The 26,807-nt window shown below is 36.9% G+C and overlaps 1 protein-coding gene across 6 annotated transcripts in view; it reads left to right on the forward strand.

Moving 5' to 3' along the window:
• The window catches only part of CACNA2D3 (calcium voltage-gated channel auxiliary subunit alpha2delta 3), a 400,132-nt gene that overhangs the window by 173,411 nt on the left and 199,914 nt on the right, over window positions 1-26,807 (forward strand). For all 6 annotated transcript variants that reach the window (XM_021532923.2, XM_021532931.3, XM_021532906.3 and 3 more), the window contains 4 exons: window positions 10,309-10,440; window positions 11,816-11,876; window positions 11,963-12,113; window positions 21,255-21,329. In XM_021532923.2, coding sequence (XP_021388598.2) covers window positions 10,309-10,440; window positions 11,816-11,876; window positions 11,963-12,113; window positions 21,255-21,329 — 419 coding nt within the window. The remainder of the gene's footprint in view (window positions 1-10,308; window positions 10,441-11,815; window positions 11,877-11,962; window positions 12,114-21,254; window positions 21,330-26,807) is intronic.

Raw genomic sequence — 26,807 nt, forward strand, 5'->3', positions numbered from 1 at the left:
TTTGTAATGAAATCTTTATTCCCTACTATAATGTATTTGAGAGGGGAGGAGCCTTAATAAGAGCTTCCTCTTTCCTACCTCCTGACATTAGACTGTAGTCTGTGAACTCTGCAGTTTTGGCACTAGGGAGGATTTTTCTTATCAGATTTGTTGTCTTTGGTGAATACCTATCAGCAGCCCAGTGGTTGGTGAGTTTATAAAATCTCTGCTATGATAAACTGCCAGGTGCCTCAGTAAATTACTGCAGCATTTTTACATTGCCAGGCCTGGTTCTCTGTTAAGTTAGGAAATACATGTATGTTACAGGAAAGATCTTTTGTTATGGCAGATGGAGAGCAGTTTGTGCATAGTCAGGTGAAAATTATTTGCTCCAAGTCCATTTTTCTATTGAGATTAAAAAAAGAAAAAAAAACCAACCAAACAAAACAAAGCCAAAAAGAAAAATATTCCACTGCATTACAGATTGCCAGGTGTTTATCCTGATATATTTAGATAATGAAGTAGAAGCCTTAGTGCAAGATACTGCTTTGTCTTTAGTGACAGAGTAGACAGAATCAAGATAGAAAATAAAATTTGATGATCAATTATACAGTCTGAAGTTAATCTGCTGCTTTGAAAACTATAAGCAATAATATAAATTTTAACTTAGAGAAGTCTATCTTAACTGTCTTCCGTCTGTTTTTCTCATCCTGATACTGTGATAGAGTTGCAGTTCTGGAGTTTTTGAAGTACAGGAAGCAATTTTAATCAGTGCTTTCCATAACTGCAGAGTTCTTCAGTGATGGATGCTGAAGTCCATGAATATTTTCAAGCGTTTCTGTCAACAGGAGATATGGTTTATGTCAACTCAACTAACAAACATAAGGCACACACAATATGTTGCTGAGAGACTCAAACTGTGTAAATCAAGCTGTAAAATTCATGTTTTCTAAAACTGGTTTATGCCTGTAAAATACACTTTAAAGTTCAATAATAATTACAAAGATAAAGAAGTTTTCATTAATAATAGCAAAAATTAATTTTTCCTTAAATTAATACCACACTGATTCCATGTCAATGGATTTGGAACACATTCAAATATTAACATCCATTTTGACTCTGTAACCATGATCATTCTGTGTAAGTGGATTTATAAAAAAAAGTGATTAAAAAGTATCTTACGGCTCTTAAGGTGTATTTGGACTTCACTTATTTTAGGATAAGATGACTATAAATATTTTTCTATGGTTTTACATTCAGTTCTTATCATTGCTCACATTTTAACAATTAAATTCCTTTCCATGGGGTTTTTTACAAGGTTGCAATACTGTTTTGCACAAAGAGGCTGTATCTCTTTGTCTTACAGCTTTGCTTATGACATGATTCTTTGCAGCACATGTGCACTGTCTTTTTTGCCTCCCTTTGTCTCTGTCATCTATCATTTCACTGGCTGTTGAAAGTAAAGATTTTATCATGGGACTTAAACCTTTGTTTAAAAGCTTTCTGCTAGGATTATTGTTATTACTGCTGTGGAAAGTTGGCAATCAATTATTTGTGTGCTCTTTTATTGTTTTGTGGATTGACTGTGGAGTAGTTTGTGTTGGAAGAGATCTTTAAGGGTCATCTACTCTAATTCCCCTGCAAAGAACAGGGACATCTTCACTTTGATTATGCTGCTCGAACCTGACCTGGAGCTTTTCCAGGGAGGGAACATCAACCAACTCTGAGTGTGACCTGTTCTAGTGCCTCACCAACTTCATCCTTACAAAATTTCTTCCTTATAACTAGTCTGAACCTACCATCTTTTAATTTAAAACATTTCTCTCTTATTCTATTGCAAGATATTTTCTTCCAATTGTTTCCATCATTTGCCTCTTTCTACCTTTATAATCACCAATACTTTTAAAATTACTTACAAACAATATGAATAGAAGACAACTGTGAATAATTCTGACCTCAATGTCTTTCACAGAAAAGTCATCAGGTGTAGCCTGTGTTTTTCTGCTTACCATATTTACTTCTTGAATGCTGGAAACATTGCAAAAGGCGATCTTTGACTTCACAAATATTCTTTAAGCTTTGCTTGAACAGTTTAGAGACTGGTAAAGAATATTACCTGTGTCAAATGGCATTTCCACTGCATGATGCTTACTCTGTGTTAAAAGATGAGTTTATGCACTACAAGTCAATAAATGCAGACTCTAATCAAAAGTTTTGCTTGCATAGGAAAAAAAAATCTGCTGCATGTAATAGCGCCTTCTCTAAAAGATATTGAAATGTGATGAACCACAACCATTTTTTGATTAAGTGAGGTTTTTTCAATTTGGTACTTAAAAAGAGCTATGAATATCATTCAGTCATACTTTCCTATCAATGCCTTACAACTGGCTGCCAAAATTCAGATTACCTATTTTCTAGAATATTAGACCCCAAAAAAATCATTTCTCAAGTGATGCAGAAAGATTATAATCTGCAGCTAGCACATATGCAAAACCATTTTCCTGTAAGGTGTGAAATTAAGAAATAAAATCTTCTCTGTCACTGTTGTATATGATTTTATGGACTTTGCTTCTGAACATTCAGCATCCTGGAGTTGTTATTTAAATACTCATGGTCACATACTGTCCTGGACCACTATATTTATATTTTGAAATCCTTCCCCTGAATTGTTTTTCTTCACATTTTAAGGTCTCTAGGACAGTATTTGCACCATCTTCCTAACACTGGACATTGTTTAATTTAAAAGGAGCTTTCTTAGTTCAACAGATTTAATCAAGGTTGCAGAGAATGTCCTATCTTCCCATGTTTCTTTGTTTTAACTCTTGTTGCCTGTTGGACAGAGATGCACAGAGTTCTCTGCTTCTTCCATCTGGTTTTGCTTAAATTCTTCCTCAAATATGATTCCCAGAATTTACTCAGGCTGCTGCTTTGTTCTTGAAAAGGGCTTTAGCTTCACAGATTATTTTTTAAATTTTTATTTCTCTCAAATCTCCATCTTTAACAGCAAGCCTTTTGGAAATGTTGGCATGGCCATGCAAGATGTGTACTATGCTTTATCTTTGCTGTGTTCTAGTCTGTCTCTGGCTGTGGATCTAATCTCTGTGTTTCTAATACATCCTCATCACCATGGCAACTAGATGTCAGATCCAGGCTACATGGAAACGTGAAGTATTTCCTCTAGAAAGCCCTTCTCTCTCCCACTCCTGATCCAGCAGCTGTTGCTTAGTTACTCAGAGCTGGCTTTGCCTTCTGACAAATGTGAGCTGGTGAATGTTTGTTACTGAACACTATCTCAGGTACAATATTAAGAGGCTTTTTGACCTGATGTGCCTCTGTCAATCATGGTGCCACCCTGACCTCCTTATTGCTTTTAAGGACAAGAAACTGACAATAATGCTGGGTTTTTGAAAACTTTAGGAGTGAATATGCATTAATTAAATGGTTGTCTGGCAAACTAAAACTGTAACTTTACTATGTAGTGAAGCAGATTGATATTTGACAATGAATAATAATAATTTATCTAAATATACATATTCATTTTGTCTACTGTTTTAGAATACTGTAATAATCTCCATGCTGCTACATTACACAGACCCTTTGATTTTTCTAGGGTATGTGTTGTGTGAAGAAGAAGGCGGCTTGCTCTTCTGGTTAAGCATTAGTATGCTTGGCTAGAATATAAACTGTTTCAAAATATTGTTTGGCTGAAAACATATAGAGAGATTTTTACACTATACTTTGTTTATTTAGGTGTCTTGCAGCTTTTATTTGGCACATTCCTGAAGGAGTCAATAGTGTTTAAGAATACATAATGGATTTTGTAATGTACTCATCCCAAGATACATTTGTACATCTGCTCAGTGTTTTTATTACTATCTTCAGAGGCTTTATAACCAGCTGAACATTTTCATATCTTGTATGAGTAAAATTTTCATTTTACTCAAATTGTGCAGACAGTCTTTTGGGCAAGGAGGTGCTACACAGGCACTTCCATTTTACTCAAATTGTACAAACAGTCTTTTGAGCAAGGATTATAAAAGCACAAAAGACATAAGGGCCTGTTGATTTGAGAGGATAAGAGATGGTGATTTGCCATGGTAGTAGATAAGTGTGCTGTTATATCCAATAATTGCACATTTGTACTCTGCTGATGCTCCCAGGAGCTGAGCAGTAGAGGTTTAATTTATTACAGCCCACTACAACTGTGATACATTTTACTTGCTAAAACATTTCTCTCTAAAGGTTTTCATGCCTCCATTTGCTGTATGCAAGTATCATGATGTGTTGATAAACACAGGATGACTTTGGAACCTCCTTCAAAGCACTATTTGTTGGTCCCAGCTGCACTGTGTTGTGCTATTAAGTCAGCCTGCTCCTGTAAGTCCATGTCTCTGAATATCTGTGCTATAGGAATGGGACATTTTTTGTGAAGTGCTAGTTGTGCATGTTTTGTGAAGTGCTAGAAGTGCTAGTTAACAGATTTCCATTGTCTTGTGTTTCAAATGGCTTTTGTAAAGACTGGTGGATGGATCTGTCCCTGAGAAATTTCTGTAAGGATAACTTTTATTTCCAAGGCTGTGCCTTGCCTTTATCATTCATCACTTTGACAATAGCTCTGATAAAATTGTCCCTTTTGGTATGTTATGCATTAAATATTTTACAGCACAGTTGGCTGGATTTAGCAGCAGTCACATTTGTTCTCTTTTACCCTGATTTGCAGTGTGTTTCACTGGCTTCCTCTATTGCTCCTGTGACACTTTTCCTGGTCTGCCACTTCCCAGAGGTTTGAATTTCCTGGCTGCTAATAGTTACTCTTCCATCAGACTGTGCAGAAAGTTCTGCTTGCTATGTGCTAGAACTGGCTCCTTTTTATTTTTGCAGTATTCATGACTAATTTTGCTTCTGTGATGAAAATGCAATGAATATAAGGTGTCTGTTCAATTTGCCTAATTCCTGTGTTCTCAGAATTTTTCTCTTTTCCTTTTGGAAAAACATTTCCATCAGTGGTTTTCCGTGTTGTTCATCCTTTCTCTTTACATTGTGGCATCTTATATTTCAGTGGTATTGTATTATCCTTTCATTTTTCATAGTCCTCAATTTGTATCATGCAGAAGTATGGAAATGAGTATGTTTCACTGAAAATACAGAAATATCCTATCTGCACTAACACGAATTACTTTATCTGTCAGGATGAATGGCTTTTGAGTTAAGCTCTCAGCTCAAAGCAATTGCTGGGTGGGCAATCTCATCTATTAGGAGCATGTTAGAGACAGGTCTAACTGCCCCATATACCTGGCTCCTGGGACAACAGCTCTGTTAAAGCAGAATCTTTCTATTTTGTCCTGGGATGCCCTTGACTTCTGCTCTGAGTTTCTCCTTTAATTTAAAATAGAAGTTAATGTTCTATTTTCATAGCTGTTGCCTATATACAAAGTTTCCAGAACTTTGCTCTAACCTGCCCACTGGTCAGCCCCCACACTGATTGCTTTTAGCTGTTATATCTGAGAAGTTAAGCAAAGTCCAGCCAGGCCAGTACCAAATGGCTGAAGTGGGCTCAAATTGCCACTGATTTGCTGCAGGACATTTTCTATAACTCATGAGAAGGCAAGCCCTTAGGAGACAGAAATGAATCTTTATCCTAGAATGCTGTTAGTGAGGAGCTTGCAGCTGTAATTCTGGCTTTCAAATGAGCTAAAGTTGAATCTCAGTCCGTCTTGTTAATTAAAAAAAAGTTACACCCCCCAACAAAGAAAGAACACTATCCCTCCCACACCATAAAACAATACAAAGCGTCACCCAAATGCACTCATGAAACTAAGCATAAAAATAAACACATCTGGCCATACTCCAGTTCTTCTGCTGCTACTTCAAAGGGCAGAGTTATTAGGGAAATGTTGGAAGATAAAGGCATTAAATGCCACTGCTATGCCTTTATGCAGTCATGTACTTGAAGTCTTTACCATCCCATATTCTTGCAAGGAGAGAATGTGATTTCTGACATTGGTGAACAGTTCCCAGCACGAGGCAAAATGGACAAACACCTTCTTTTATGTCTAGAGATGGCCAGATGCTTTGATCTGTGAGCTGATGCATCCACATTACCCTCGAGTCAGAGAAGAGAGAGAAAAAAGTGAAGGCAGTTGCCAAAACTGGCATCCAGCCCCAGCTCTTGAGTATGCTGGACCACCCTGAAAAGCATTCCTATTAGTGTTGAGTACTGTAATTATTAGATTGTTGGTATATGTCCCAGCAAAGTATGTGATTTTGTTATTCTTTAAAATATGACCAGACTAAATATATTGTCAATGTCATAAAAACTAAGCTAATATTGTTGCTATCTCTGAGCCAGAAAGAATGCAGGATTTTGCATTCCTTTTCCAGTGCTTGGGCCTGTAAGCTGTGCTTGCATTGCTTCGTGGTCAGACAGAACTGCTCTGCAGTTTAGGGCTGCTGCTGAGGCTGTCAGACATTACAGGGGGTAAAATCAATTCCAATGCCAGCATCTCTGACATCTTTCCAGGATAAAGTACTGATTATATCAAAAAAATGAATAAAATAGGGAGAAAAGACTAAGGATCATTAGAAACTTTTCTTTTATTGAAGCACAGTATGGCAAGAAAGAGAAATTTCCTAGCTTTCTTCATAGTTACCGAGTTCCTCGGTGGTTTCCCTTATTTTCTGTAAGATGTGCTGCAATAATTGAAAGGCAAAATGGGTTGTGTAGGTATTAGTTTTGTTCTATAGACTTAGCATACTCTAGATACTTTTATGGATTCTGTGAACATAAAAAATAGTAATTCCCTTTGGCTGTTGCACATCCTTTAGTCTGTGCCCCTTCCTTGCCTTTGTTGAGACATCAGTCCTTTTGGGGCCAGCAGGATCTGTGACAGCCACTTAATTGCTACATGCATTTGTACTGTTCTTTGGCAATCTCATTTCAGTTTGGTGTCACTGTACTTATTTTCCTGGAGGTTGGTTTTATGTTAAATGTCAGTAAAAACAGGTAACATCTACACAAACAATGGTGGAGCAAAATCCTGTATAATTGCAAACCAGCTCATCTAAAAGACACAGAAAGAAAATATTATATTTTATCTGGCAGGAAGAAAAAGCAGAAATCATATTTCAAGAACTGTGGTGAAAGCTATTTACATTTATTATCTTTGAGCCACATAACATCACATTGATGATTTTGCATTTATATTAAGCTTTACCTTTTTTTTTTCCTCCCTCACCAACTTTCTGAATATTCTCAGAGATTAATTTACCACCATTGACATTTAACTATCTGGGGGATGCAGATGATGTTCACCAGTAATTGAAAAACTTAAGAATACTGTTTCTAAATTATGTACTGGGGGAATTTAAACAGTTTAGTGTAATTACTAAAATTGGAAATTGTCCAGAATAAGTTTAACATACAGGTTATTATATGATGAGAGTGCAGGATTTTAATGAGACATATGGTCAGAAATGCAGCTGTATTTGGGATGGTGCATGTGGACAGAGATGCACCCACGTAGCAGAGTTACAAAGTTCAGAACAAAGAGCTCCAGTGTGAAATCCTGGAAGCCTGAAGATACAGCAGCCAGCAGAGATGCACAACCTCCAGGTCTGCTGTCTTGTTCTGTGGCTACCTTTGTCCCTACACCACTTTTCCTTTTATTACAAGGATCAAACTGCTTGTAGCCCTATTTTCTTGTTTTATTAACGTGGTTGGTGCCTAAAACATAACTTGATATATTGTAAAAAGAACAGCCAGCGTAACAGACATGCAGGGTGTGAGAAGGCAGAGAATTGTCACCAGCTTTCGTTTTAAAGGAACACAGTGAGCATAGGTCACATTTTAATTGTGCCCACTTATTTAAAATGCCTGCTTTATGCTCTTTCCAGCTAAAAAAAATAAGTCTATTCGTTTCAGAGTCACTGGATTAATGCTTAGAGTGATCAGGAGTTGTATGATTAGTGTTGTCAGACTAATGCAGAATATGGATTCCACCTGAGTCATTCAGGGAAAATTTCCTGATTTTTATTTCCATGGAGTTCTCTAATCTGTAATATGATTATAACAACATGCTAGGTAGCTCTTCACAGATGGTCTAAAAAAAGTAATCTAAAATACCTATGGATATTTCAATAAGATTTTTAAAAAGTGATTTATATTTGTATTTTTATATACAAATATATTTTTTATATGCTACTGGAAAGACTACAGTTCAGAATATAAGAAGTGAACTACTAAAGTTGTGCTATAATCTTCTAGAACTGGAATGCATATAAAATTCAAAGAAAATTGTCATTGGGTTGGGAGGCAGTTCTCACGAGTGGCATTAGAGCTCTGATCCATTAAGAAAGGACATTAAAAATTAGGGCCTGAGGAATCCAGGATAGGAGACATCCAATGAATTGATAAAACTGTAAAATACCAAGGTACAATGGGCAGTTTTGGAATGACATCCAAACATAAATTGCTAAGAAGCACTGTAGGTTATTTTAAATATAAATTAATATAGAATTATTCCATTTGATTTGTTTGGCTTTTCACTAATCCTAATAACTGCAGGGCATATAAAGAGCCTTTAGAGGCTTGAGAAATGGTGTCTTCTCTTTTCCTCTAAACAGACTTTTCTAGCAACACCAGGAAAAGTAAAAGAACAAAACCCAAACCTAACCCTCTGAACTTGGTTGCTCTTTTTAAGGATGAATTAAACTTATTGCTTTATCTCAGGATTGCGATGGTGAGTCAACAGTGTCATGCAATTTTTGGTGATTTGGATACTCCATTATACATGAAATATAGGAGCAGAATCAAAATATCAGGTTTTGAACTGGTACTGGGAAGTTCCTGTTGGCTGAGGAAAAGAATTCTCATTTTAATGCTCAGGTAATGTCCAAATGCGGAACAATGGGCTGATATTTTGAGTTTCTGACATAGGAGCATATTTTTGCAAACCAATGATAGATCTCAGTCTTGAGAGATGATTTGTGATGTTTTGGTCACAGATCATTATTGGGGTAACTACAGATTGGGAAACCTCTGGACAATAGGTTTTGCCAGCTAGGCATGACTGAAGTTAATGCCCTTGGACCATGCCATCATTTTCATATGTGTATGGTATAGCAGATTTTGTGTCATCTTCTAGAGAAACAAATAACTGCACTCCATGAGTTTTAAAAATAAGATCTGTTTTGTTGACCTTGCCTTTTCTGCATTTCTTCTATATAAACCTAAATATTTAGGTGAAAGCAACATGCAAAGTTGTGTAGCTGAGACATTTCCATTTTTCTGCTGTTTTTTCTTGATGAATGCAGGGGAAGATAACAATTTGCCTTTTTCCACTCCATTAAAGTCACATTTGAAGCAGTCTTCTGAAATCAGTACAGTGACATTATTTTGCAAGCTAATGGATGCTTTATTTCAAATGCTTGAGCAAATGTTACCGTGTATTCATGTATGCACACTTTTGCAAATTAAATAATGCATCTGTGATTTCAGTTCTTTTTTTCTCCTTTATATTCCGCTGAATTCACATAAGATTGAACTGGGAATATCCTGTATCTTAATTGTTTTTCACCTTTCAAAATTCTCAATTTGAAATCCAGTAACTTTCTAAGACATGTTCATTGATTTCTCATTTCCCACTATTGAACCAAATGTGCAGCTTAAAAACATACTTCAGCAGCCTGGGGTTTTAGGGATTGATAGATGGGGATGTCTTAAACAGAACAGTTTCAGCATCAAGAATTTGCTTTGTAGTTCTCTTTCTATGGAAATAAAAACTAACTGGGTAATTGTTGTAGAATGTGGGTTCAGTATTTTCCAAATAACAACTAGTGGTATTTTCCATGAGATGTGTTTTTATGCATATTCAAGTGCAAAGAAAAAGGTATTTCACTTTCTGTTCCAACATGAAAGCTTTCAAAGATTACCAAATTTAATGTTAAAAAAAAAAATAAAGTGTTTCCATGAGACATTCCAGACATTTAGGGAAGGTACATTGAGTAAATAATCTAAATTAGATTGACTTATTTATGTTCTCGAGAACAAGCAATGTGGTGGTTCAAGATAGATACTCTAAAGAGCAATTTTAACTTATCTAAAAAGTAGTACCAGGTTTCTCTGCTCTATTTGAGCCACACTTCTCTTCTTCAAGTGAATTACTTATTTTGGATCACTTATTTGACAAAGGAAACTAAAATTGTTTTGCAACAGTTTTCAGTCAATAGACTTTTGTCTCTTGAATAAGCTGAAGATGGTAGAGTTTATGGGATTGTACTTAATAAAATCACTTTTCATGGGGTGTGTGTGTTCTTTATTTTTTTTTCCAGATCCAGCCATTGTAAATGGAGTTTATTGGTCAGAATCTTTAAATAAGGTGTTCGTTGACAACTTTGATCGTGACCCTTCTCTCATCTGGCAGTACTTTGGAAGTGCAAAAGGATTTTTCAGACAATATCCAGGTAGGAAGAAGAGAAGTTCTTAAAATGCAATAAAGAATTCCATGGCTGCATTGAGTATTGTCCCAAATCCTGACTGCCACAGACACTTGCAGGTTTGATTTTACTTCATCTAGTTCTTAGAGAGATTTCCAATAAACATTTTGAAAATTCTGAGTTTTTTCTACCAATTTCTATTTGGAGATGAAACCCTTATGATCAGTCATGTACTCATAAACATTTCTATTCAGATAGACATATACAGACATGTGAAAAATAATTCTAAGCAGGCTGTGGGAAGGAGAGCAAAAGGATTAGAGTCTTCATATAGTACTAAGCTTGAATTCTGTGCTCTATCAATGCACACTGTAAGACTTCATCATTATTTGTTGTTTTATTTTTGAACTTCCACTTAACCTGGCTGATTTACATTAAAAATTTTTAAAAACTTGTTTGAAAGTTTATTTTCACACCCATTGTAATAAAATGCAATCACATAACTTGTATTATTTCTACAGAAATAGGTTAGAACTTATATTGCTGCCTATTAAGTTTACTATTTAATCCTATACAAAACTTACCACATTATAATAAACTATGAGGTTAAATAAACTGATTCTCAGCTTCTGTAACTTTGAATCAGGCTCATAGTGGGTATTGTTCCTTTGGCTGATGTGGTTTAGCAACCCATGTTTCTCTAAGTCTTGAGTTTAAGCAAGTTCACTATAAGCCTGTACGTCTGAAATTGGCTGAGAGTAATGGCTACTACATCTGTGTTAGTTTTAGATTATATTTCAGTTCCCAAGCTTCATGAGATTTCAAATATTAGTCCTCATTTTCAAGGCTATTTCTTGTTTTCTGCTAGAAAATAAGTGCAAAAAGAAGGAAAAATTTCACCTGTCATGTTTTTTCCTTGGAGATTTTTTTATTATATTTCTTCTGACCTACAACCAGGAGATGTTACCTCTTCATAGTGATGTGAGTGAAAATTCAGAGTATGACCTGTGGGTGAAGCAGGCAGTGTACGGGGAGCTGCTGGAGCCAGCCATGGGTTGGAAATGCTCAAGGTCTGGAAAGGACTTGGCAAGATGTGATAAAGCTTGCCAGCACCAAAGACCAAGAATGGCAAGAATTTTGTGAAAATAGTGCAATGAACACACAATGAAGAGGTTTCATCTTACAGTAGACTAAAAAGGAGTGAGGAAAGAAATAATTTCTGCTTGCCCTATTTTAGGAACTTTTCTTCCCCCCAGTATTTCCTATGATGGCACTGCCTGTTAGATTAAAGTATGAAACTCCATTAACTGCTACTTAGCCCCAGTACCAGAGATACATTTTCCACAGGTACTGTGAAAATTTAATTTAATATTTTATCCTCTGTGGTTTTTTTTTTTAACAGGAATTAAATGGGAACCCGATGAGAATGGAGTCATTGCATTTGACTGCAGAAACAGAAAGTGGTATGCAACTGATGACTGCCAGTGTTTAAGAAATTTGAAATTATGAAAAGTACAGTATTTAAAAGATGTTTTGCCTTTCATCTCAGGTACATCCAGGCAGCAACTTCTCCAAAAGATGTGGTAATTTTAGTGGATGTCAGTGGCAGTATGAAAGGGCTTCGCTTGACTATTGCAAAACAGACAGTTTCATCTATTTTGGATACCCTTGGAGATGATGACTTCTTCAATATAATTGCTGTGAGTGTCTCAGGATTTTTTTTTTTTTACTATTTTTCTTCCATCATTTCTTGCTATCTGTCATGTTTTACTTCACTCAAGCCACTTGAAAAAGGTTTCAGACAGGTGATGGATGACATCTGAACCCACTGGACAGATGCTGTTTTTTCAGTGCAAGCTTCTTCAAGTGACAAAAATTTCAGGCTGTTTGTCTGTGACTTGCAATTTGAAATCCTTTAAATAAGTAGTCTTCACTCTGGGGTTGCAAAGAATATTTTTTTGTTTTGTTTTGTTGTTTGTTTTTAATTTTTATTTTGCTTGAACTTGGTACATTATCTTAACTTTTAACTTCAGGGTGTGTCTGCCTCCCCCCGTGCTTTCCCCCCTCATATTCTGCAATACAATACAAACTGCAAAATGGGTGAAATGTAAGAATGAATAGATTCAGGTTTTGGCTTTTGCTAAGGCTTGCATGGCATGATAAAATGCCAGCATAACTCCTCAATGTTCATGTTCTGGTCTGAAATGTCTGTCTGTGTAAGCTTGTCGGGGTTGCTGGTGTTTAACAGCAGTGAGAAATCAGATCCTCAGCAGCTCCTCTTGTGTATGGTGCTGACTTTTCTATGCTGCACATACAAATTTTAAAGCTGTGACAAGAGGCTGGTTTTACTGTACTTAAGAGTAATGGGATTAATCTTGGGGATAAGGATGACTTCAACAAATCCAAAACTGACATCAGAACTATGATTTGCAGGGGAGGGAAGGGAGGAGAAATTGGTTGCTACATAAATTTTCTTTGCTGATATTCTCTTGCTAATACTTTTTTAAAAAATGGTTTTCTCCAATGTGTAGATGTCTTCAAGTTCTTGACTATAAGGAAGATTTCAGCCTCTCTGTTTTTTGGCTACAAGGGAAGTGTCCCTTGTGCACTAAATTAAATGACCCCAGGGACACAAGTGTAAATCATTGAGATTGTATAGAAAATTAAGTATATGTGTATAAAGTATATATACATATACTGTATTTTTAACACATAGCAAGAAGTTCAGACTGTTATATCAATTTCTTTGCATGATAATTGCATAATTAGCAGAAACTCATGTTATATAAAGTTATAATTACATACTTTATGAAAAAAAAAGATTTACTGTCCTTAAAAAAAATGTGATTAACTGTAATCTAAATAACTTCTGTAAGTTAAAAGAATGTTTCATCTAGAGTAATTACTAAGATGCCTGACCAGCTGGTTCTGGTGTTTAATCTGTGTTTATCAGTAGTTGTAGGAAGGAAAAAAAAAGTTGTTTTTTTAAGTGAAAATTTTACTTTGGGGAAAGTCAAAAAGCTCATATATAACAAAAAAAAAAAAAAAAAGGTAAAAACATATGTAAATCCAAATTAATGATTTTGCCTAAGTAGTACAGTGGAAATATTGTGCAAATACTTTTTAAAAGTAAGTATGAAAAAGCTAATAGCCACTTTTTCCAATTTAAAGTTTATTTGAAAACGAACTGAGTGTTTAGAGCACCATGGTGCCACGGAATTTTTTACATATTGTCAAATTGCACAAGCTTCTTCTCACTGAATTTGCATTGAGAAAAGGAAAGAATCACCCACCTGAGCCTTTCCCCCCAGGCTGAAATTGAGCCCAGCCCCTGTGTGGGGCCAGTCCATCACCTCGGCTGCCCTCGGCTCAGGGCGAGGTGTGAGGCAGCTTGTCGGAACCCGGCCTGCTTCAGGGGCTCCGTGTGGTGGAAAAGCCTCTCCTCCAACCCTGCTTCCAAAGAAAACTCTGCAGCCTCTTGTTGTTCGGTCTCAAGGCAGTTTATTGTGAGCTGTCTAAAGGATTTTCTTCTCTGGCTGCTGTGGTTTGCTCAGCAGCTCAGGCAGAGGCACACACACACCCTGACATCCTCTCTATCTGCGTCTTCTTCTCTCCCCACCCAGGGCTGCTGCTGTCTTTTATATGGTACATTACGTGTTAAATGTTTACAGTTTTTCCCCAATACCTACTACCTATATTAAATGGTGCTTTTCTACTCTAAACCAATCTGTGAGTGCCAACATCACCAAGAACATGGAGGTGAGGAAGAAGAAAGAGGAGAAACAGGACTGGCCCACTTTCCTCCATCTTAAAACTGGCCCACATTCCTCCATCTTAAAACTTCTGACCACCATGTACAAAGTAAAACCCCCCCTGTACAGGTGTTAAAACCCCCTTGTACAATACTATAATATTCTTCCCTCTACTTTGTAACTACTTCTACTATAATATCTAAACTTTTGTGACTCCTTGTTCCACCTGCAAAGTTGGTAAATCATTCCATGGCTCAAACTCAAAACCTGTTTCCAGCTGCCTGCCAGGGTCTTAAATGCCTCTGACCAGGGCCTGGAACCTCCAAAAATGTCTGAGGGACATTTTGAGTTCCAACAGCAGCTGAGCCAAGGGATGGTGTCCAGCAGCAGCAACAGCTCTGTCTCTGCAGCTCCTCACTGCCCCTGCTCTCTTTGTCCCTTCATCTGGGTCACCCCTGGCCACTGTCCCTCAGGGTGTCCCCACCTCAGCCTGGCTCCCTCAGTGGTGTCCTCACCCTGGCGTGGGTCAGCCACAGCCCCAGTGCCCAGCAGCACATCCCCTTCACCATGACATTTTCCCAGCTGTCTTTCCAGATGTTTCCAGTTGCTGATGGCTCTTTCCAAGCACTACAGCCTGCTGTGCCTCCACGTGGGCACCTTGCAGTGTCCCCAGCCACAGCTGGTGCTGGCTGTGAGGGCACAGGGCACTTTGTGGCCCTCTCCAGCACTGCAGCCCTCCTGCAGTGCTTGGTTAGTATCAATTCTGAATTTTTACAAAGAAAGCTAATTACTGTGCTAATTACAGCATTCATCTGAGGTAATTTTTTCCTCTGTAGGCTCTCTCCTCTCTAGAACCTCTTTTAGGATGGATGTGTGTGTGTTTGTTTAAATAAGTAGAAACAGAAATGGAGAATGTGTTTTTATGCTTATATGAGCTCAGCTGTTTAATTTCATTAGGATGTTGATGTGCAAATGTGAACTTGAAGATGTTCACTGCATTGAAAGAGGTACCACAGAAATGCAGGGGACCAAGGAGAGCATGGCAGGAGTGGCAAAGAGGGGGTAAAGAGCTGTGCTGTTGCCTTGGGGTTCTGCAGGAAGAGTTTGTAGGGAGTTTGTACTAAATCAAGGAATCATGGAATATGCTGAGTTAGAAGGCATCCATCAGCCTCATCAAGTCTGACTCCTGGCCCTGCACAGGACACCCCAAGAATCCCACCACATGCCTGAATGTGTTTGCCAAACATTCCTTGGACTCTGTCAGGCTTGATGCTGTGACCACTCCCCTGGGGAGCCTGTTCTACTCCCTCTGGGTGAAAAATCTTTTCCTGGTATGTAATCTAAACCTCCCTTGACTCAACTTACTTTTACTCCCTCACAAGGTAAAAAATTAACAATGTAAACAAACAAAAGATTTGTTTGCTTGAAAATAGACCACACTAGCAAGAGAGACCTGTGCTGTGGAGAAGGGAGTGGGCCTTTCAATGAGGAATGGCACAGGTAGCTGGGGCTGAACCATAAACTGCTTTCAAAATATGCTGTGTGAAAGACATAGTGAAGGGACAGAGCAAAGCCAGTCACTGTGATTTATGTTATCTGCAGAAATTGCTTCCAAGGCATTGCTTTGACCAAGTGCCAGCAGGGCAAATGAAATTTGTCAAGAATCGAGATGTTCCAGTGATCAAAACATGAGACAACAAAGCCTACATAAGAGGCTGCTTGGTGTGAAAGCCCTGAAAATCCCATACAGCTTTTATCTGTAGACAAATGTTTGAGTGAGATTGTATCTTACTCTTTGTAATTCAGGCATAGCCTGCTGATGTGACAGCAGTTTCATTTGCAGGTAGGATACACATATGTCAGTCCAAGAAATCCCCTCTGTAGGAGCACATCCCCTCTGTCTCCAGAGCTGTCCAGCTGTGCAGTGTGTGCAAAAATGGACCAGCTGTGCCCAGAGGGTGGAGACCAAACCTTCACTCAGCTGAGCTGGCTCAGACTGGCTGCCCTGAAAGGCCACTCCAAACTGGTGCTCTGTGAGGGCTCCTGGGCATCTGGAAGTCTCAGACAAATGGCCAAGTAGCCCCTCTCTCCCCAGCCCAAAATATGAGGTGCAATAAGAGCTTTATTAGTGTGGGAAATCTGGACAAACTGTCTGTACTTACTAGATGAAGCAAAATTTTGAACTTGAACAACCGTGACTGTCAGGATGGCTTTATTATCCACAGTGATTAACAGAATGAATACTTGCATGTATTTCTGTATACATGTAGATAGATATAACTGTGTATATATATCAGAAAGCAGAATTCACCACAGGTCTTTCCAGAGAATGAACATAGAAGGATAATGTTAAAGATCATTTTAGCTTTCATGGGTATGTTGTTGCAATATCCATCTGAAATTGATGGACTAGATGATTGAATTGCAAAAAAAATTATTGAAATACAAGAGCGATTTTGTGCTGCCTATGCTAAAATTTAAGGTCAGTTCACTGGTGCATGAACAGAGATATCTGCAACAACAAAAGAAAAGGCATTTTTTTCCAATTCACTTTGAAGCATAACTCCAAGTCAAGCATTAAATTAACAACATTATCATAAAACGAGTGCTAATTTTGTCAAATGCAGAAATTTTAAAAATGCTTTTATACAAACTCTACACTGAATTAGCAAAATATTAACTGAGCCAAGAATGTTAAATTAACTTTACTGCTTTAGACACACCCTTTTAGCAAAATTGATTAGAATAAAAGCATTTTTAAATTCAAAGCACAGTAGTATAGCTCCCAGTATTAATATGTAGAAATTTCCAATATAAATAGTCTCTTTTTTTTTTATTCCTACAGAATAGACCATGGATAAATTTACTTTTTAGCCTGCCTGAATAACCAGGTTCTGTAGAGTTGATGTGTGAGCTGGCTGACAAAGAGAGGCAGCCAAAATTCACCTCCATATGAAATCTCCAAGCAGTGGCCTGTGCTTGTCTGCCATTTGTTTGGCACAGTAAACTATGGAAACACCAATTCCTTTGCTTCCTTTTCTGGATTGGCTCCTTAGACTGGGCAGAATTTGATATGTGAATATGCTTTAATATAAAGTAAAATCTTTATCTGTGTATTGTTGCACAACAAAATGGAAATTTAATTTATTTCTGTGAATCTTGTCCCAGGCATCTTTAATGTGTCAAAGAAGAAATATGGAAAATGCTAAGGAAGATGTATACTACTTGTGTAGGTGTGCTAAAACCATATATATATCATTTTCAGAATATGAATAGTATCTTATTATAGAACGCAGGCCAGCAGCTCTCTAAATAATTATATGGTTTCTCTTAGTCCACATTTTAGCCCGCTTACATTTTTATGTCTATTGTGCAAAGAAAAAATAAGAGGGACAAAATAATGTGAAGTAGTAAGACAGATAACTATAACTATATAAATAAAATAATAAATATCAGTGTAATTACATATTTAAATGACAGGAGTAACCTGGGGTTTTTGAAGAGGAGCTCAGAAAGGAAGGTAATTCATTTGTACATCCCTCCCCTTAGCAAAACACAGGCTATTCCCAGCTGTTGTGCAGGTATCAGCTCTCCCAGCTACTGCTGTCATTACTGTCACCTGCAAAGATGTCACATGCCAGGCTATGGAGGAATGGGGCATGGAACACTGGGAAATGTGAGAAAACACCATAATGCAAGAACTTTTGAAAAGCCAAATGCAGGCTTTCACTGAGGTACATTAACAAGACATCTATACTGGGCATTGCTGGTGAAGTCAGCAGTTGTTAAACAGATGAGGAAGTTATTTCACTAAATATGGAATTTCAAATGTCACAAGAAATGCAGGACTAAGAACAAATTACTGATGGAGTAGTGAGGAAGTGGAGGAAGGGTGAATTTCTTTATTTTTTGCACTTTAAAGATTTGTCACAGTTAAAAGAAAGGCATCACCAATATCACTGTACAGCACCCTATGAAAAGGGCAAAGAAATCAAATGTATGCTCGGAAGCAGAAGTTAGGTGTTGTACTAGAAAGTTACAGCTGTAGTAAGGATCTTATCAAGTGGGTATGCAAGTTTAAGTAGCAAACACTGCTTGAATGCTTTCACATGTTACATCAGAAGTCCAGTTTTTGTGGACTGAGGCAGATGCTCTTTTGGGAATTTTATTAGGAACTGAAATAATTCTATCCAGTCAATTTTTCCATGTCTTTGAATTTGAGATTTTTAACAATTATCAGAAAGCGTATCCAATTAGCAAAGAGATAAAATTTAAAACAGATCATTAAAATACACCCTTGCAAGAATTCAAACCTTAAGAAACTTCTACACTTTTTATATAAAGATTTTTCGTACAGTGCTTTCATTTATATCTGTACAGTAGATGCATTTCCAAGTTATGCTTGTTATCGTAGAACATCATTACATAATATATTCCTTTTCACATGCTGGCACCATCAAGCTACTTCTGCCTTGCATGCTACCTTGCTTAACATATTTTTGGTGGTAATAATCTCAAGGTGAATGAGATGCCACAACTGGAAATAATTTGTCTGGGTTTCAGAAGGATCAACATCAATGTTTTCTGTGTGATTGTGTTCTCTATGTGAGAATGGAAACTTTAAATTGCCCTTTTCTGAGGCAGGTTGGTTCTATGAAAGGGGGCTGTGAAGGAACTTGAAGCACGTGCTCTGTGAAAGCATCAGTGTCCTTTATCCTGCACAACTGTGGAACACTGAAGGCTTGGTGGGAAACTGCTGGGAATCTCTCAGGTTCTGGTGCAGCTCCAGTCTCTGTGAATAGCCTGATGGCATCAGTTACTCAAAATAGTAGTTACATCTTATAGAAATCTAGTGGACAGAAATTACAACTATTTAGATGCAAGGCTTGATAGAGTAGGAAGTTGTTTCATTTATTTGCTGGTCGTTATAGACCTTAAAAAAATAAAGTAGTGTTGCTAAAAATTTAGGAAACCTTGAGTTTATTACATACAAGTGTTTGGGCCTTTAGCATTTTATTGCACGTTGGCCAGTTGCTGACACTGTGCCTGGTATATTATAAAGATAAATACTTATGCTCTTGTAGTTTCCAATGACAGGTACAGAGATAAAACTAAGAACAGGCTTAACTGGAAAGTATCTCAATTGAAGAACATATTGAGAAAAACTTGTGTATGACCAGAAAAAAAGCTTGGGAGTAGGGGCTGGTGTACCAGAGTGTCACATATTTTCATTATTTTATTTTTTAAAATAGAATGGAGTATGGTCTTGACTTTAGACTATAATAAGAGATGCTCTGTAGATTTGGCATTATTATTTTGCAATGACTCTCAGGAGATAGATTAGAAAGTGGTCTGAAGAGAGAAAGTATAGGGGAAAGTACATAATTTATCAGATCAATAAACTGTTATGAGGCTGAGATGCACATGGGACAGTCTCAGTGACTCTGAACTGTTCTAGAAGTCTTTGCCTTGTACTTTGTATTGCCCATGAAGCAATAGAAAAGTCCATACAGTCTTACACATTGAAATAACATTGATGGCAATAAAACAATTAGGAAACATGCAAATCTGCTGCAGAAATGCTGTGTTTATATAATTAAAGTATTTTTTGCTTGTTTCTATATGACCAGTTCTATTCTGCTGCTGATATAAATCATTGCTGTATATCCAGCAACAGCAAGTTACTCTGGGTTTATATTCCCTTATAGCTGAGGACTGAGTCTGGCACAGTGCCTGCATGCAGTTCAAATGAAATACTCTTCCCTGTGCAGGAGTAATTATGTGGTGCTGAAGGTGGTGAGCAGTGCTCTGCTGGAATGAATGGTGACGACAGGTTGTCCAAAGTGGGTCGGCTTGCAGGGGTCTGTGGTGTAAGGAGGAGTGGTGTTAATTTGAAGGGTGTGGAGCAAATTTGGAGCTACAGGAAGAGAGAGACAGTGAGAATTCACAGTGACGGACCCCTGCCTAAGCAGCTTTTTGTTACGAGTCAGTCATTGGAGGGCTTTCTTTATTCCACTGAGGTGGAGTAAGAAGGGAGTAAATGCTTATTATTAATCTAATGAAATATTTTCCCAGACTGCTTATTTGTTGTTTGCTGTGGATGTTCTGATTCACCTAATCCTTTATGAAAGGATGAAACCACCTAAAGCCTAGATGGAAAGTCCTTACAGTTTGATTTGTGAACTTATAAAGTTATCTACTTCTAAAGGAGATGAAATGAGCAGGAGAAGGAATTCAGTTAAGGCTCTATCTAGAAAACTATTTGTTGGGGTTATTGCTTTATTAATTTGACCTGTGTTGAAAGTTTTAAAAGATTGAAACAAGTTCAAATTTCAAATTTCAATCAATCATCCATTACAAGTTTTACTGACTGCAAATGAGTTTTCATTTTTTTTAATGCTTAAGATGCTTCTGAATGTAGGAATAAGCTATTTAGCTTACTCAAACCTTGTGAGAAAAGCAGATAATTCCTTCAAGATCTGTTGCACATTCATGACTTTGTGTATGATAAACCTCTCTGCCTGACTGGAATTTTGAAAATTGTCAGTCATTTATAGGATTGATTCAATTTACAGCAATTTACAGTTGTGGTTTTTTTTGTTTGTTTGTTTGTTGTTTTTTTTGTTTGTTTGTTTTGTTTTGTTTTTTGTTTTGTTTTTTTTGGGGGGGGTAGTTGTTTTAGTATTAACCTTCTAAAATGTTAGGCATTGCCACAAATATTTTTCAGGACTTTCTTATATATAGAAAAGAATTGAGGTCCGTTTGTGATGTATCAAACATGAGCTCTTAATATTATCCAGACTTCAATTTAAGGCATATTTTTGCCAGCTATTGGTATATAGTACCCTTAAGTCCACCTGAGTTTTGGCATCTGTTCAATGCTATTTTAGAAGTACAGATGTCTGAAAAAATTAAGACTCATGTAAAAGGAAAAGAAATACCACAGCCAGTTTTCAAAAATGAACAAAATCCTTTTGTTCTTGCTTTCTGTGCATGTTTCATTCACTGTAGTTCTAAGTCATTAAATTGACTTGTATCTTCCAAGCTTTTAATTAAATTTTTCATCATACTTTGTATTTCCCTCTGTAGTATAATGAAGAACTCCACTATGTAGAGCCGTGTCTGAATGGAACATTAGTTCAAGCAGACAGAGCCAACAAAGAGGTAAGAAATGAAAGTAACAAAACAGTGGAGAGCTGGGATACAGTGGGTGACAATGTGCTCTAATAATCTTTTCCTAGTACAATGAATTCCATTATTAAAATTTATTAATTATTCTACTCATGACATTTCAAAGAGTTTTATGTGACTCCACAGAAAGAAAGAAATAATCTCCTAGTCAATTTGGTTGAATAAACTTAATGGAAAATTGCAGGAGTCATTGAAAATATACTGTTAATAAAGTTTGGTAATTATTCAAAGTAAAATATTTCAAACACTTTAAATTGAACTATCATTCTGTTAACAAAAATTACTGAGGAAGAGATTGCATTCTTAACTCAAAGTAGCACTAAAGCAAAATCTCCAAACAAATGAAATACTATAAGAACAAAAGAATTTAACATTCCAAATAAGTCTGTCAGTGTAATAATGTACTCATTCAGGAATGTTCTGTGAAACTTAGTTTCATCATGCTAAAATTTTTTAGGGAAAAAAACCCTTTATGGTGACTCTTCAAATTTTATTTGAAGAGAGATTGCAGTATGAATCTGTAGCTTGAAGTGTAGTTTATTGCCTGACAGTTTTCTTTGCAGGCACACTTCAGGAGTTGAAGTAAAATTGTTTATGCCATGTGAAATTATGAAATATGATGATCTAAAAGCCCTGTGGTTCTTGTAGAGGGAAAGGCCTGCTAAAATGAGCCATGTCTGTTCTTATACACCTTCTTCCTTGCTAAGGCTTCCTTAGAGTTTGTCCATCTGTCCTGAGTCTGGGCTATGGCTGGAGCAGGCATATTCTTTCTTTAAGTAGTTTCTATTTTCACTAAAAGAAAGTGAACAGAAAAGTTTCAGCTCAACACTGAATTCTGCTCAACACCGAGTGTGGTACTTCACTTGTGCTCACGTTGTCACTGATCAGGAAGTAGAGAACACAGCTCTGGGAACACCCTTTGGAGAGTGTCACTGATGGGTGTCTTTATGTTTACCAAGACAAACTTTGGTGTTGTTGTGCTGCTCTTTACTCCATTGTATTGCATGTTGTCTATATCCTACAGAAAGTATTCTTCCTGGGCTTCTTCTTTTATATATTTGATATTTACCACTGTAGGTATCTAAGTATCATTTGGTTGCTATGTGGGCATGAATTGTTTTTAATAATTTAATGTTGAATTCCCTCATTTGTGAATTGTGATGCAGCTTTCTAAATGAGCACTTTATTGAGGGTACGTCAAATGAGCCACATGAAATATGTGCAAGTTCTAGATACAGAGCTAAAGATTCAAATGTATTGCCCAGATGTCCTGTCTGGAATTAATCCTACAGGTAACCTTTCTGCCATTCTGCAACTGATCAAAATGCAGACTACCCCACACCCATATGTTACTTAATGTCAGATTTATTTTAATTTAATTGATCAAAAAAATTTATGCCACCCAGATGATAGTCAGATTTTAAGAACTGAGCTCAATTTTTCAAAATTACTAGTTAAATTTAATATTTTGTTTTTCAGAGTAAATGTTGATATAATTTCTAGCTAAGAAAATTATTTATTTATTTATTTACAGAATAACTTTGTCCTTTGTCTATAAACTGAATAATATATGCAAGGTTTGGGGAAATAATTAAATATGACCTTTTTCTAGTTGGTTATATTAGTGAGGTAGTTTGAGTTCTTTCCTTGAAAGACCAGAACTAAAAAAAAAAACTGAGATAGGTAGCATGTAATAGTTTGGTGCATTTGTATATACCTTGACTTTGCCAATCTTCATTTCTTTCTTATATGTGAGCTTATATGTTCTTAGATCATTTTTCTAGACACTGTAATGAAGTTAAAAATGTATTTGCCTAAACACTAGAAGGCACAAAAGTTCCATTGTCCCCAGTATAGCTCAGAGTACAAAGTAGAGATTGTCCAAGGAGGTGGACAGCCACTTAATCCTACATGAGTAATTTGGTTATCATGCTCCTGAACCCAGTTAAAACCAGCGTTCTGAAATATCTGATACTGTTTTAAGATGTGATACTGTGTGATTTGACTGTACTGACACAGCAAATTTACCTGGGGGCCTCATCAAAAACTCACTGAATTAACTGGAGAAGTTTCTCTTGGATTCATAGCTCTTTGGTCAGGCCCATAGAAAAAAGATGTCCTCAAGTGTTTCATGTGCACATTCCAAAACTGGTCCAGAGCTAGCAGAGTATTTAGCTGTGTTTTGGAATTCAAAAGTATTCAACTCTTTGGGTTATAACTTTTATTTCTGTGAGTCTCACAGATACACCAGAATACTCCTATATCTTTGTTGGTTTTCTTGTTTTTTTTTTTTTTTTTTTTTTGTTTTTATTTTTTTCTGTAATTGCCATTGGTCCATTGCAATATCAAAGCAAAAGTAAATACAATTACACTTTCTCAACCACTCTTACAAGGTAAATACTCCTATGCAAGTTCACTGGTAATAATAATAACAATGCTTTCTTTTATTTTGTTTATTAAATGTTAAAAAGCCAAGAAAAATATCAAGAAAAACACTGCGTTTTGTAGCTTTTCCAAGCAGTCATTATCAGCATGTGACCATATTTCTGTTCTGGCAAAGTAGAGCAGAAGATTGACAGGCAACGCTTTGACATAATCTATTGCTTCAGTTTACATATGTCTACATCTGCCTGATTTATTTTTTAAATTCCAACCCAGGTCTGAAAATGTAGCTATATGTTTGGTTCAGAACTTTCTATCCTTCATTTTTATGTCAAATGATTTCAATTGAATGGGTGCAAGGATGATCACATCTGTTAGTATAAGCTTTTCTAGCACCAAAAGAAATAAAAGTATTTAAAAAAAAGTTAGAATATTTTTTCTTTAGCTGGCAAATATCAATTCTCAAATACTAGCTTTAAATGGAAACAATTAAAATTTGCGGAAATGGTATTTCATATTGCTATAGTTTTCTTTTATGTATGTAGGAGATGTATGATGCTGATGATTGCAGGGACTGAATTTTTAACAGCTCACTCTACCACTCTTTTATGTTGCTATTCATAGTCCTGACCTTTCTTAAGACACATATCACTTAATGCAGCACTGTGGCTGGAGTTGTGCATGGAACCAAATAGTTTTACCAATCTGTTAGTTTATGCTGAATAAACTTTGGCAGTATATTTCTCCCCGTCTCTTTTTTTTTTTTTTTTAACCATAACACAGGAGATAAAAAAATTCCCATTAAATGACCCTTAAGGAAAAAAATACCACATGACACACACGGATGCACACCCCAGCAGAGATAAGAAATTACTCTGAGAAGTTTGGAGCATTTAATCTCACGAGGAAGGCAGCTGTCGCAATAACTCCAAATAAAAATTGCTCTCACAGGATCAGTTCCCCAGTCTATACTTGTCTTGAAATTATTTATTGAAGAACTACTTTGCTGTCTTTCTGCAAGGTTCAGTTGTTTTCAGATGGAATCTTTCTACACTGAGGACGTCACTTAAATGTGTTGAATGGCGTTCTTTGGATCGTGTTTAATCTCTCAACTTTAACAAAACTAAGAAAGAAACAGAATCTAGGATAGCCGTCCTTATCACTTGCACTTCATTTGTAGAGAGCTGAAGGGAAAACCAGGCTTCTTAGCAGGATAAATTAAATTATACTGACTTGGGGCAGCCGGGCCAGGGCTGGATGTGGGGAGAGACCAAGTCCTCCTTTTTAGGGAGAACTGAATGTGGTGTTTGCTCCTGCTGAGAGAGCCCTGTGGTGCCAGCACAGCCTGAGCCTTCCCCAGGCACAGCCCTGCCTCTCCAAGCTCCAGAAGTGGATCCTGGCTTTGGCACCTGCAGCAGCCCCAGGCAGCTGGGCTGCAGCCAGAGCCTCTTCTGCTCCCATCCCCAGCCTGTGGAGGTAAAACGAGACCTGGGAGCATCTTCAGGGAATGGAAGGATTTGTGTGCAGGCTACAGGAAACAGGTTCAGCCTCAGGGCTTAGAGCGGCCTGGGAAATGAGTGCTTCTTAGTGGCGTTGGTGCTGAATAATCAGTGATTAGGGATAGCAAATAAACATGCTCCTTCACATTCAGGGATGAGTTGCAGGAAGTCTTATCCATAATGTTCAGGGAATGTAACAGGCTGCCACAGAGCCAAACTTTCAGAAAATACAGTTAGAAGAAAGAAAAGAAAAAAAGGAAAGGAAAGGAAAGGAAAGGAAAGGAAAGGAAAGGAAAGGAAAGGAAAGGAAAGGAAAGGAAAGGAAAGGAAAGGAAAGGAAAGGAAAGGAAAGGAAAGGAAAGGAAAGGAAAGGAAAGGAAAGGAAAGGAAAGGAAAGGAAAGGAAAGGAAAGGAAAGGAAAGGGAGAGAAAAGGTGTCTGATTTATAAATGTTCTCATTGAAACACTCACTTTTTATCTCTTCCCTACCTCTTCTCTTTTTGGGAGGGAATCAGTACTGTAAACACAGTGCTCATTCCACAAATTGGCTCTAGAACACTTACTATTATTTCTTTATTTTCTGGATCACAGTAATAAGGACACTACTTACCTAAAAGAAAAAAAATCCACTCTCATTAAAGAATGAAAAAGCATTTAAAACATTGTAGCTCTCTTATATCCACTCCGTGGTGATACTTTCCCTTCAGTAACATATTTTATTTTCCTATTGCAAGCACCAGGAAAGATATTACAAAGCCAACTTCCAACTTCAATTCATCCCACTTCTTCCATTTTTCTCTGTCATTTAGGTAAGAACATATACCTGACATTAGAGTAAACCTGTACAAAGTGCACACAGAGGAAAGAAGCTGCATTTCTCTTTGAATAACATCCCAAATATTATTGATGTAGCATTAATTTCCTCTAGAATATGCTGTCGTTATTCCATTTGCATCTTTACTTAAATTAAGAGTTCAGATTCAACTGGAATGACTGAACTGAATGCTCTTCTCACAGCTATATTAGTAAGGAGTGAAAAGTTAGACTTCTTAATTTATATGGTAATGGAGCTCAAGTTAGCCAAAGATTCTTGATCCTGCACTATTTTGTTAAGTGAAGAGATTAGTTAGAAAGAAAATAAAATATAGCATCAGTACTTTTACCTTTGCCATGTTCAGCCTGGCTAAATGAATGTTTTGAAGACTGGTACAGATTTCATAGTGATTGATGTAGCAAAAGCAGGAATGTTTTTTGAACAAACTTAACCCCATACAAGTAAGTTAGGGGTTACTTGATCAAGACCACTCCTTTGTTAAAGCATTAATGTCTGCTATATTACAATGGATTGTTGAGGGACATCTTAAAGGTCTCTTCCAACCTCATTATTCTGTGAAATACATTTAGTATCATTAAGCATTTTAATGTTTAACACATCCATGCATTTTTGTGATGGGAAAGGAACAAAGGTTGGGGAAAACACATTTTAGGCCTGAATCTCCAGCATGTAATGTGCTTTTCTTCAAGGAAGTGTGAAAGTACTTTGAAAGAAGTAACAGTTTAAGCATCTAGAT

The sequence above is a fragment of the Lonchura striata genome, chromosome 12, assembly GCF_046129695.1.
Source record: "Lonchura striata isolate bLonStr1 chromosome 12, bLonStr1.mat, whole genome shotgun sequence".
NCBI lineage: Eukaryota > Metazoa > Chordata > Aves > Passeriformes > Estrildidae > Lonchura > Lonchura striata.